The sequence below is a fragment of the Squalius cephalus genome (assembly GCF_949319135.1).
Source record: "Squalius cephalus genome assembly, chromosome: 18".
NCBI classification, from domain to species: Eukaryota; Metazoa; Chordata; class Actinopteri; order Cypriniformes; family Leuciscidae; genus Squalius; species Squalius cephalus.
This window is the reverse complement of record NC_137139.1, coordinates 5394073-5406327: the sequence shown is the minus strand read 5'-3', so window position 1 is coordinate 5406327 and position 12255 is coordinate 5394073. Positions and strand designations below refer to the sequence as shown.

The window sequence follows — 12255 nt, the reverse complement described above, 5'->3', positions numbered from 1 at the left end:
GGTCTACTAAAATCTTCCATTAGTGGGTGATTTAGGCTACTTATTAAAATGGCCAAATATCTGATACCTTTTTTTTTTTTTTACTCAATATCTTCTATATGTTCTTTATCAAGTCTGTCAACAGGCATTAAATTAATTTAGTTTTGATTGACCGAGAGGCCAGATGCATTTCAAAATAAATTTCAAGCTTCCAAAATAACAGGAACCGGTTTCTCGTCTTTTAAATAAACAGGTGTCATCCGCCAGATGACTGATTAGAAAAGTGTGTTCTGCCACGAAAATACCCTGAACAACATCTACACTTCGAGTTATAAAACCGGGGAGAAACACCATTCTCCAAAGACACATCGCTATTAATATTTATAAAATGTTTGAAATATTTGAACAAAAGTTGAACCCAATTCAACCCTACGCAAAGATTCATACATAAACACAAGTTCAACCTTATCGAAGGTCTTATAAAAGTCTAAAACAAAATAGCTGGTGTCAGATTTATGTTCAGTTTGTTTGTGTTTTAGTTTGGTTGTGTTCTGTTCCTGTTTGCCTGTGTTTCTGAACACAGTTTGTTTCCATAGTTACTGATTGGTTTGTTTGCCCTGTGCATTTATAACCTTTGTTTTAGTTACTCGTGTTCGGTTCTAGTTAATATATGGTGTAATTATTGTTCCTGAGTTTATTCTAATGTTTGGTCTGAGATTGTAAAGCTAAATAAAGACTGTTATTTTGATCTCCTTCATCTTTATCATGCACCGCTTCCACACAAAGCATGACAGTTAGTTGACTGATTGATCTAATATATCCAACACAAGGCTAATATTATTTGCTACATTCCTACCTCTCATAAAGCCAGATTGGGAAACAGAGATAGCCTGATTTATTTTAAGCATGGTTTCAATCTATTTGCATAAAGGGAGGCAAAGAGTGCACTGTAGTAAATGCTGAAATGTTGTGTTTGCTAGCAGGTTGCATGTAAACTACCTAACAGCCTGCGCCATCTATAGTTTCATGACTCAACTAGTCATGTTCTTGTTACTATATGACATGTGTACTGGAATGGAATATAAGCAAGCTAATATGCAGCACAATTTTGTTCCATATATTTCATTCTAGTGTTTACAGAAAGTTTAGTTTCTGAAGTGTGCTGTTGTAGTGCCACAGGGGGCCGGAGTATGAAGAGAATCATCGCAGCATGGGATCATCCATCCATTCATTCTCCGAAGTGTGTGTCCTGTTGGGTCGCAGGTAAACCCAGCCCAATCCGCCGGCGATTTGATTTCGCCCTGCAGCTCAGGCTGGACACCTGTACATTCTTCTATCCTGCTTCCATTACAAATCTGCAGGGACCAATCACAAACTGGCGCGCTATTGGGACCAATCACAAACCAACTGCCATTGGTGCTTCTGCAAACCATTGATCAACGCTCCAAACCAACACGTTTGTTGACACGTTTCCTGCCTGGAGTTTTCGCTGCAAAGTACGTCACCCAGATCGTTGGTCTGAGTGGTTGAAGGACTATTCAATTGCATACAGATTCATTTGAACTATGGCTGTTGATCACGCCTCTTGTGCAGTAGAAAATACAGAGCAGACTCCCCAGACTAATGTTCAATCTTAAAAGATTGAGCTTGGTCTGGTGATTGCCAGACTAGGTCGCAGGGACAATGACTATAAATTATTGCTAGGTGGATCTATCCTGCATCTTGTCTCTAATAGAAACTATTAAGACTATTCTAATAGATCTATTAAGACCATTAACCAATCTAATTTCAATTTTGTATGGAGAAAATGTGTGCACTAATTTTGATTTTACATTTCCAGAGATATATTTAGAAAGTAAGGTGGAATTGATTTCCTACTGAGATGTGATTTTACTGTTTCCAGACTGCCAATCAAATTATCTCCCTTCACCAACTATCACATATTGCAGCACAAGATGAAGATGAAGGAAATAACAATAACAGTCTTTATTAAGCTTTACAAACTCAGGACAGACACTAGAATAAACTCAGGAACAATAATGACACCATATATTAGTGAGAACTGACCAGGAATAAATAAAACACAAGGTATAAATACACAGGGCAAACAAAGGGAGCTAAATGAAATGCAGGTGAAACTAATCAGTAACTATGGAAACAAACTAGGGCATGAACAGTATAATTGGGATAACAGGCAAACAGGAACACAACAAAACCAAACTCAAGCACAAATAATCTAAACAATCGTGCTGTAGCTAATACAGTCCAAAAGCGGAGGGAGGGTGGAGGGTTTGGAGGAGTGCGCAGAGGAAGACAGATGGAAGATAGGAGAAGAAGGCGAAAGGAAACATCACGGATGGATGGAGCCAGATGATGACCCGGAGCAGAGCCAGGACAAGGGCCCACAGCGGAGCCAAGCCAGGGCAAGGGCCCACGGCGAAGCCGATGGTGTGAGGAGCCAGGGCGGAGTCAGAAACCTGACCAATGAAACGTTAGATCCTGAAAGTGTGTGGAGTGATCCTCGAACTGCTGGTAAATCCATTTAGTTTGGGTCGGTTCCTCTGTCACATATTGTGTGGTAGTGGCGCACGATGAAGATAAAGGAGATCACAATAACAGTCTTTATTAAACTTTACAATCTCAGAACAAACGCTTGTGGAGTTTTGGTTCCTTGCCACTGTCGCCTTTTATGCCTTTTTTCACCTTTGTCGCCATTGGCTTAGTTGGGGACATTTAATTTAATATTCAACAATATTATGGATCTACCTGCATTGACATTATCATATGAGAACTGAACTGAGCTGGACGATGGCATCACTGTTTTTTCCAGAGCGGCTGACGGCTGTATATATATAAATGAACTAAATGACTTTTTTACAACAAAAATTAACCATTACTGAACTTCCTTAAGCTGGACTGTGACGCTATTTTCTTCTGGAAACAAACTGTGTTGCATTATTTTCCTGTTATCTCTGTAAAGCTGCTTTGAAACAATCTGTATTGTAGAAAGCGCTATATAAATAAAGGTGACTTGACTTGACTAGAATAAACTCAGAAACAATAATGACAGCATACATTAATGAGAACCAACCAGGAATACCTAAAACACAGGGTATAAACACACAGGGCAAACAAAGGGAGCTAAATGAAGCGCAGGTGAAACTTAATTTTTGATTATCAATTTATCATTATAATATAAAGTTTAATGACCTAAAAAGGTCATCATATTTCACTTGTGAAGACATTCGGCCCTCGCAAACCTGTACACACACACACACGTTATCTTCTATTGTTTTTATATGCAGTTAATAAATACTGATTAACCCAAAGCCACACCCTAACAGTTCTACATTTTCAGAATAAAATCATAAACAAAAGATTATTTAGGCCTACTTTATTCATTGTTTTTACAAATGAGAATGTCCCCAGATGGAAGTTTTGTCAAGTCATTTCTGGGGACATATTTGTGTCCAGAGCATAACAAATTACACACACACACACACACACACACACACACACACACACACACACGCACATTGCTGTCCTGCGGGCTCAGGCTCTCATATCTAGTGTCATGCACACATGGGTTGATCATTCACCCGGGCCTTCAGCCAAACACAGCTGCGTAACGCGATGGTTCTGAGACACGGGCAGAAAATGATGCACTTCAACAACACTTTATCAGCAAAACTTCATAAACTATATATTTAACGCTGACAGGTAAGTTGTTTCTCAGAACTGTTTAATTTTTAACAAATTATTTTAAATGCATGTTTTTGTCTGACAACATATTTACCCTCTGTGGTTATACTTTATTTTAAGGTGTCATTGTTACAGTGTAATTATATATTTAAGTACTGAGTAATATTAAGCAACTACATGTACTTACTATAGGATTAGGATTTGGTTGAGGGTTAGTTGCATGTAAATATGCATAATTTACTGTTATTACTATGGTAAGTACATGTAACATATGCAACAAGGACACTGTAAAATAAAGTGTTACCCACTCTGTTTTATTTTTATCTTATTAGAAACTATAGCATTCAAACAGCTTGTCAGTGCATATAATATACTTTTATTATTATGTGAGTTATTATTATTATTATTATTATTATTAAAGGTCATAATTTTCCATCCAATGAACAGTTGAATAAGATGAATAAAAACATGAATAACTTAATGATTATGATTATCACTTACGAAGTGATCTTTTTGCTTTACTCCATTGTGTCTATCAAACAAACAACACATTTAGTCAATCCTGTTCACTAACAAGTGGAGATGACCTTTTCGAACACAGGGTTTATTCATAGTCCCAATTTGCTGGAGAATTGCAAAGCTGTATTTACTGTGTAAACTCGTTAATGCTGAGTTACCAAACGTCCTTCATGGGTCTGTGTCACCAAAACCTGAACATCCAGTTTTCTACAGTCGGACCAGCATAAGAGCTCAGTGCTGGTGGACACATCAAATCTCTACATTCAGGACAGTCACGGCTGCGAGTGAGACTCTCCTCTGAAAACACTGCGGGAACAGAAGATGGCTCATTATAATCCAGTAAGAACTTTTTTATTCTTCGCCGTTATATCTTCAGGTTCCAGATTAGCCATGCCGTTTAACACATTTCAATGTCCCCTTCAGCCATTAACATCGTCTCCATCCGACGAGGTCAATCTGGGTGTGTCTGTCAATCCTCAGTAAGATGTCCCTGTTTTATCAGTCATTTGTCAAAAGATTCCTGTAAACCTTTCATATGTGCAAATTAACACAGTTAATGGATTTATGTGCACAGAAAGTGATTGTGATGCAGTACCGTAACTAGACTGTTGACATTTATTGTGTCTTGTGTGCTTCAGTGCCAAACCCACTGACTTTGACTTTCTGGCTGTGATTGGTAAAGGAACATTTGGGAAGGTGAGGCGCGTCCGACGCCACTATCTGATTAACAGTGTACCTTATGACTTCACTAATGATTAACACTTCAGAAGGAAGCCTAGTAAGGTTACCTTGATGAAAGTTGTGTTTTGTTTTCCACTGGGCATAAGTGACTTACAAGAAAAAAAAGTTACAGAAATGCTATTTTATCCTAAACAATATCTGAGATATCATGTGGGTTGCAGGTGCTCTTAGCAAAACTGAAAGCAGATGGAAAATTCTATGCAGTGAAGGTTCTGCAAAAGAAGGTTATATTGAAGAAAAAAGAGGTTTGGAATTTTATTTTTGTTTTTTTTTTAGCTTGTTTGTCCATATAACCTCATTGCTCTGATAATGATAGAATCTAATCTAATCTACCTTTTACTCTGTCCTTTGTACCACGCTAATCTGTTACACTACTTGCTGGCCAAAAGACTGGCTTTTTATTTACTACAGTAGTTGTAGCAGTGACTAATATTTACCACTTGTTTTGATGTTGGAATATAATTAAGGAAAATGATCCCAGTGTGCACTAACACACAAGCACAGTTAACGTTGCTTGCAGAATATCATTGTATTGTCATTGAAAAGCTTGAGGCTGTAACATTGTCATTTGTCTTCTGGGTGGTGTCGGCTCATGTGTGTATTCTCTTGTGTGTATTCTCTGTCAACGCTGCCTTGTGTACAACAGCAGAAGAATATCATGGCGGAGAGGAACGTGCTGCTCAAGAGTCTGAAACACCCTTTTCTGGTCGGCCTGCACTACTCCTTTCAGACCACTGAGAAGCTTTATTTTGTCCTGGATTATGTCAATGGTGGAGAGGTATGGGAAGAAAGCATGACTGATAGTGATTTAAAACTTGGGAAAAACTCAACACACAAAAAAAGGCAGGACTACAAAAACGTTTGCTAAATAATCTGCCAATGGAGTAAGCAAAATAATCTTATTTCAAATAGAAAACAAGATTATGCTGCATACCCCATTAGCAGATTGTTTCGCTTTTTGCAAGCAAAAACTCACTTAATTTTGACTTATTGTTTTCTGAAAACAAGACACTGGGCCCTATCTTGCACACAGCGCAATTGACTTTGTACACCGACGCATGTATCATTCCTATTTTGCACCCGCGCACAGCGGACTTTTCCCTCCACAGACGCACGTCGGTAAATTAGGGAATGAACTTGCGCTCCCGGGGGCGGTTCAGCGCAAAGAAGAGGCGTGTTCCGGCGCAAGCGTTCCCTGGTGCTATTTTGCAGGTTTAGAAAACAATTCCGCCACTGACCAGGAAAAACCCAGTCTAAAGTCAGTGGCGCGTTGCGCATGTTATTCATATACTATTTTAAGGGCGCATGCTTGGCCATAATCAATGTAGCGTGTGCACAACGCGCATACACTTTGCTTATCTCATCTACACACAGACGCAGCAGTTCTCATTTTTAGAAAACCATACATTATTACAAGGAAAAATATTAACACACAAGGGAAATCATTGTTGTGTCCATGAAGATGTGAAAAAATAGGCATAAATCTAGCTTACACATTTACCCAAGTTATCATACGCCTGTTTAACCGAAGCTAATTTGGGTGGGTTTCTCCATCCCCAATGTCACTTCTCTGTGTTTTACGGTCCTGACGAGAACGCCGGTCTCCTCGGCTGTGAACCGCTCCTGGCAAATCCGCTGTTATAATAGCAATCCGCCATGGAACAAGCGCGCCTGCTCTTAAGGAATGTGAGATGAGGCTCTGATTGGTTTATTTCACGTTACGCCCAAATGAATAATGAAGCTTTTTCAGACCAACCCATTTTAGATTTGCGTCGGGCGCAAGAGTCATTTATCCCGCCGGTATAATAGCAACAGCACCCAAGACCCGCCCACAAAGATACTTGCGTTTCGCGCTTGATACTTGCGTTTCAGATCGTTAAAATAGGGCCCATAAACTCTAAGTAAGAAAAGCATTTTTGGCAGTGTATGACAGAGGGTAGGATTTGGCACAACATTATAAATGACCATATTTTGATATGCCCTTATGTTTACAGACAAACTTTAGCTTTAAACAGATTTTTCCCTTGTGGAAACGAGCAGAGTAATGGCCTGAATGTGTTAAAAGCAGGACCTCTCTTGTCGCCCTCCAGCTGTTTTATCACCTGCAGCGAGAGCGCTGTTTCTCAGAGGCGCGAGCTCGCTTCTACTCAGCTGAGGTGGCCAGTGCCATCGGATACCTTCACTCTCTCAATATAGTTTACAGGTCAGTAACTGGGACGCTTTTCATTATAATCCCATTTACAGTTGGCCTGACCTCATTTTCATATCTTCATGCTCCCGTCTAGAGATCTCAAGCCAGAAAACATTCTATTAGACTACCAGGTAAAACGAATATGAATTAAGAATTCACGTAGCATATGCACAATGGTAAATAATATTTTGATAGTGTGTATTTTTGTTTCTCATCTCTTTCAGGGCCATGTGGTGTTAACAGATTTTGGTTTGTGTAAAGAAGGCATAGAACCAGAAGGAACCACCACAACTTTTTGCGGCACTCCAGAGGTATGAATCAAGATTGTTCTCACCTATTTATCCTGAGTTAAAGGGGTGGTATAATGCCCCTTTTTGCAAGATGTAAAATAAGTCTCTGATGTCCCCAGAGTGTGTATGTGAAGTTTTAGCTCAAAATATCCCACAGATATTTTTATATAGCATGTTAAAATTGTTCCTTTTTGAGGGTGAGCAAAAACGCGTCGTTTTGTGTGTGTCCCTTTAAATGCAAATGAGCTGCTGCTCCCGGCAAAGGGGGCGGAGCTTCAACAGCTTGAGTGTTAGCAAATCCTATCACCTCTTCTCAACTTGGACTCACTCCCTTTGTTGCGTGTTCCGGGGGCGGGGTTTATGTAAATTCTAGGGTTGGGGATGTCACTAACCCGATAGGAAGCTCATGTAGTCCCTTCCAGCCGTTTGTTGTAGTCCTTAAAAAACTATTTCTTAAAAAGCAAAAATCTCCCTTTGCTTTGAACTTTGAGCGTCGTAACTTTGCAGATGTTGTTTATGCTCAAACAGCAACATTACACACTAACTAAAGTTAGAAAAGTGAAATCATAATCAACCACCCCTTTAAAGGTACACTATGGCTGCGTCCGAAAACGTACAAACGATCCCTTCAGAGGGCGAATCCAATGTTAGCTCCTGAGATACCTTGATCTGATCAAGTTTTGAAGGCAGTGTAGATGTATCCTTTGCTGCCTTTGATTTCCCACAATCCTGTGCTTTCTATACTCTGACAGTTGAGCTAGAAAAAGAAAGATGGCGTCTGAAAGTTGTGGTTCCTGGTCAGTTTGTGTGTAAATGTACATTTTTGACCAACGTTTCCAACTTCTGATGTCATTTCTAGCGAGAAATTAATATTGTACTAATTAAAATATTCTCTTAGTTTTCACCAAAGCTCGCTCTATTTTGCTGTAGATCATTAAACCGTTACGCTGCCTCAGAAGTCTGTCTGAAATCAGTTTTGTGTGCAAACGTCATTGCCTATAAGGGAGTGAGGCAACAAGTCAGCTGTGTAAGGTTTCAGACGCAGCCGACGTAACTTTTGGCCCTCTAGCAGTTAAAAACAAAAGTACATGCATTTTGTGGGAGAATATTGTTTTGGTTGTGCTTCAGCTCTGCGTGTCTGAGCGGATGAATATGACCCTTCACAATAAATAATGCTTTACAATCAACTCTGTTAGAGATCTACATTTATTTGCAATTTATCTGTTCAATAAAATACCTTTATCAGCTGTTGAGTGATAAAAACGCCATCCCTGCATCGCTTTTACCGCATTTCAAATCCCTCAGTTCTCACCATCTCAGAAAAGCCAAGCCAGTGTTGATTTTTGTTTTATTACGAGCTCTTTTATTTTTTTATTTTTGCCATAAAACTCTCCTCTGTTCAGGGTTTGTTTAAAACAGATGATTCCCCGGAGGTTGGAGATTCAGTTGCTCCATGTCAACCTTTCTCACTCGTTGTGAAAATTAACCTCTGCCATACCTTACACGCGTCAAAACAAAATTTATGAAACAGTTGTCTGATTTCATCAGTGATTTCAAATATGAAATTTAATCATAAGCTTAGTGAACAGCTTCCCCATTCAAAGAGATAGACCTTTTTCATAGCGACGCCATGACAGGTATGAAAGCGAGGCTGTGAGGGATAGACTTACTGTCTTTTCAAAAGCATCCACTGTAAAAAAAAACCTGTATAAAACTCCCAGATCACTAATTTTCTAGAGCTCATGTTGTCTAGGGTTTTTTTTTTTTTTGTCAATTGAAATTTCTATGAAAGATATTTTTGCAGTGTTTCGTCAGCAGAACAATCCAAAAGCACATTAAATAACAGTACAACCCACTGAAGAGATGAATGTCTATCGCTCACAGCCTCACTTTCATTCCCGTTAAACATCAAAGATGTGAATAAGGTCTATAGGAGCATGACTGAAACGAGGCGTTTCGGAGACGGGCGCCAACTGAAATGACTTGCCTTACAGGGACTTTAACGTGACCCAGAGTCATGCGATATTCTCTCACTCTTAGTATCTGGCACCTGAGGTCCTCCGGAAAGAGCCGTATGACCGTACGGTGGACTGGTGGTGTCTTGGAGCTGTGCTTTATGAGATGCTCTACAGCTTGGTAAGTTCACTGATCGGCTCTACATATTTACTTTAGCTTAGCCCAAATTTAATGGATTATAATCACATTTCTTTTTGGATTATTGTGACAAACAGCCTCCATTCTACAGCCGGGATGTGTCTGAGATGTACGATGCGATCCTGCATAAGCCACTCCACCTGCCCCCGGGGAAGTCCGAGGCCTCGTGTCACCTGCTCCACGGACTCCTGCAGAAAGACCAGCACCGGCGCATTGGAGCCATTGCTGATTTTGTGAGTGACCATCTGGATGTCTTTGTCATTGTGAAACTGTTTATCAGGCCAAGTGTCACAGTTAATGTGTCAACTGTTGTTTTGCAGTTGGAGATTAAAAATCATCTGTTCTTTGCCCCCATAAACTGGGACGACCTCTACCACAAGCGAATCACGCCTCCGTATAACCCCAATGTGGTAGGCTCTTACAAACTCCCTTGGGCCTTCGGTCTTTATTGGGTCCCAAATAAAGAGATTATTAGTGCATTTTGTCCACCAAAGCGCAGCTGGCATATTGTTCCAATTGTTTTCAATGGGAGCTCCACGTTTTTAAAACGCCACTCAGCGTTTTTTACCGGTCGCCGAAACGCAGCGCTCATCACTGTCACTTTTTACCCAGCCGTCCAATCACAGCAAAGGAGGGGCGGGGCGAATTCCACACCGGCCAACCGCCACGTTCTCCTCGTACAACGTCAACAGATGACAACAACAAGCATAAAAACAGAACAAAATAATTTAAAATAAGAGCCAGAGCAAATATGGCGCGTTCGAGTCATGTCGTAAAGATCATATTTATGAACGCCACATGAACGCCACCACAATGTCATCAGTGGGAAGCTCTGGGTTTTCTTTAAGCCCCGATCTGTACAAGTTGGAGGCGTGCCAGTGAGAAACATGGCGAATACCACAATACTTGAATGTATTTAGCAGTGATATTGCTAGACTTTTCTATTCACAGCGCAGTGAGCTAACTGCCTGCACAGATTATGATAGCATTATAACAATAAGTCTCTTCATAAATTAATTAAAACATTGAAAAGCAAAACACACTGATGCACGTTCCTTGTTCTTCATTTTCTCGAAGTAGATTTTAAGAACCTTGTTGTATTTTTGTGTAATTAATTAAGAGAAAGTATGACGAAAGTGACCAATACTTTACATTTGTTCGCCATTTTTATATAGAAACAACACAGAAATAAACTATGTGTGAAATGAGTAACACTTCTGCAGATGTTCTGTATCACATCATAGCAAGCAAAGGTCACCGTGATTTTGCTTCAAGTAAGACATGTTCCTGGATCTACATATTTTGTTGATCCTGGAATAACATTCCTGTCCCAAAATGTAGTCCTTAACCTATCCATACCCCTAAACCTAACCCTACCCATACCTTTTCCCTAAAATCAGAGGGAAATGAGAGGTGAATAACACTGATGTTGAAGCACCTCACCCTGGGTCTAAGCCTAAACTTGACATAAACTGTAAACTTGTCCCTCAAATCTGATTGGTTGATTGTAAAGTTGTTCCAGGATCAGCAAGGATGTTGATCCAGGAACATGTGGTACTTGGTGAAATCACGTTCACCAGCAAGGAAAGTGTCTCAACTGAAAAAAAACACGTTCTCAAAGAAACGTTCTCAAGCGTCCACGGCTAAGCTTTGGTGGACACGTGGCCTTAGTGCACCTCTTTACTTTGTGTACGTATTCAGTTCTGTCCCGTCTGGCACTGAAGGCGATCTGTGTATAAAGCCATGTGGCGTGTTTCTCCAGAGAGGCCCTGCAGACCTTCAGCACATTGACCCAGAGTTCACCAGAGAGATGGTGCCGAACTCAGTGGGCCGGACGCCAGAGCCCACGCCCAGCCTGGCCACCAGCAGCTCCAGCGCCTTCAACGGCTTCTCCTACATCTCCGGGGAAGATGGCTTCCTCTGACCGGTGGAGGCTTCACACACCTTCAGCTCATCGAGAGCACATTTCTGGACGACTCTGGAAAAACACTGCACTGAAATCAGGGTAAAAGCTGTGAAGCAGGAATCGCAGCTGTTGAATGAGGAGTTTCGCTCATTTTGCATTCATAATAAAAGGGAATATTTCATCAGTGTGCGTTGCACTCTTGCTCGTTGTGTAAGGACATTGCAGGAGATGTTTTAGTTGATTGCACCACTGGAAAAGCAGCTTGTTGCAAAATCTGTAAAAGTCTAGATTTCTGATCTTGCTCGTCTCTTAGGGATTGTGGATCTGCAGGTTGGCAGCGTCCTCGTCTAATGTTCTTTATCTGATTACTGAAACGAGCATGGGTTTTGCTTTGGAACATTTTGTGCAAAACTTACTCTTCTGCTGTTATTAGAAATGTCACATAATCAAATCTATATTATGAATGATCCATAAATGTGAACATTATATGACTGTGCTTTATGAAATCATGTATTAATTCTTAACATGTCTTGAGAAGTGTAATAACACTGACAAATATACAGGATATATTTTTTTCTCATTGTAGCTAAACAGATATATTGCTAATATTGTTACACGTTTTTGTTTAAAGTTTAATAAAATCTTTGCTAAAATTTATATTATAAATTATAATATATATTTAAATAGAGAGAGAGAGAGAGAGAGAGAGAGAGAGAGAGAGAGAGAGAGAGAGAGAGAGAAACAACTTTTGATTGAGCATTGGTAACACAGTG

At 40.1% G+C, this 12255-nt stretch overlaps 1 protein-coding gene across 3 annotated transcripts; it reads left to right on the top strand.

Moving 5' to 3' along the window:
• The first annotated feature begins 3468 nt into the window (after positions 1-3468).
• On the top strand, positions 3469-12144 carry sgk2a (serum/glucocorticoid regulated kinase 2a). Of its 3 annotated transcripts, none has more exons than XM_079848499.1 (13): positions 3469-3699; positions 4404-4539; positions 4624-4679; positions 4839-4896; positions 5103-5186; positions 5588-5719; positions 7032-7144; positions 7227-7263; positions 7357-7443; positions 9463-9558; positions 9654-9809; positions 9897-9986; positions 11339-12144. In XM_079848499.1, the coding sequence occupies exons 2-13, from the start codon at positions 4522-4524 to the stop codon at positions 11498-11500; spliced, it is 1089 nt and encodes a 362-aa protein (XP_079704625.1). In that variant the 5' UTR covers positions 3469-3699; positions 4404-4521; the 3' UTR covers positions 11501-12144. The 3 variants fall into 3 exon arrangements, with proteins under 3 accessions (XP_079704625.1, XP_079704626.1, XP_079704627.1); XM_079848500.1 differs by having other exon boundaries at positions 3491-3699; positions 4414-4539; XM_079848501.1 differs by lacking the exon at positions 3469-3699 and having other exon boundaries at positions 4289-4539.
• The last annotated feature ends 111 nt before the right edge of the window (positions 12145-12255 follow it).

What these genes read in the sequence shown, in the direction of transcription:
- sgk2a (XM_079848499.1), top strand. An exon ending in ATGAGATGCTCTACAGCTTG is followed by an intron (nt 9,559 to 9,653) that starts GTAAGTTCACTG and finishes TGTGACAAACAG; the next exon opens with CCTCCATTCTACAGCCGGGA. An exon ending in TTGGAGCCATTGCTGATTTT is followed by an intron (nt 9,810 to 9,896) that starts GTGAGTGACCAT and finishes GTTGTTTTGCAG; the next exon opens with TTGGAGATTAAAAATCATCT.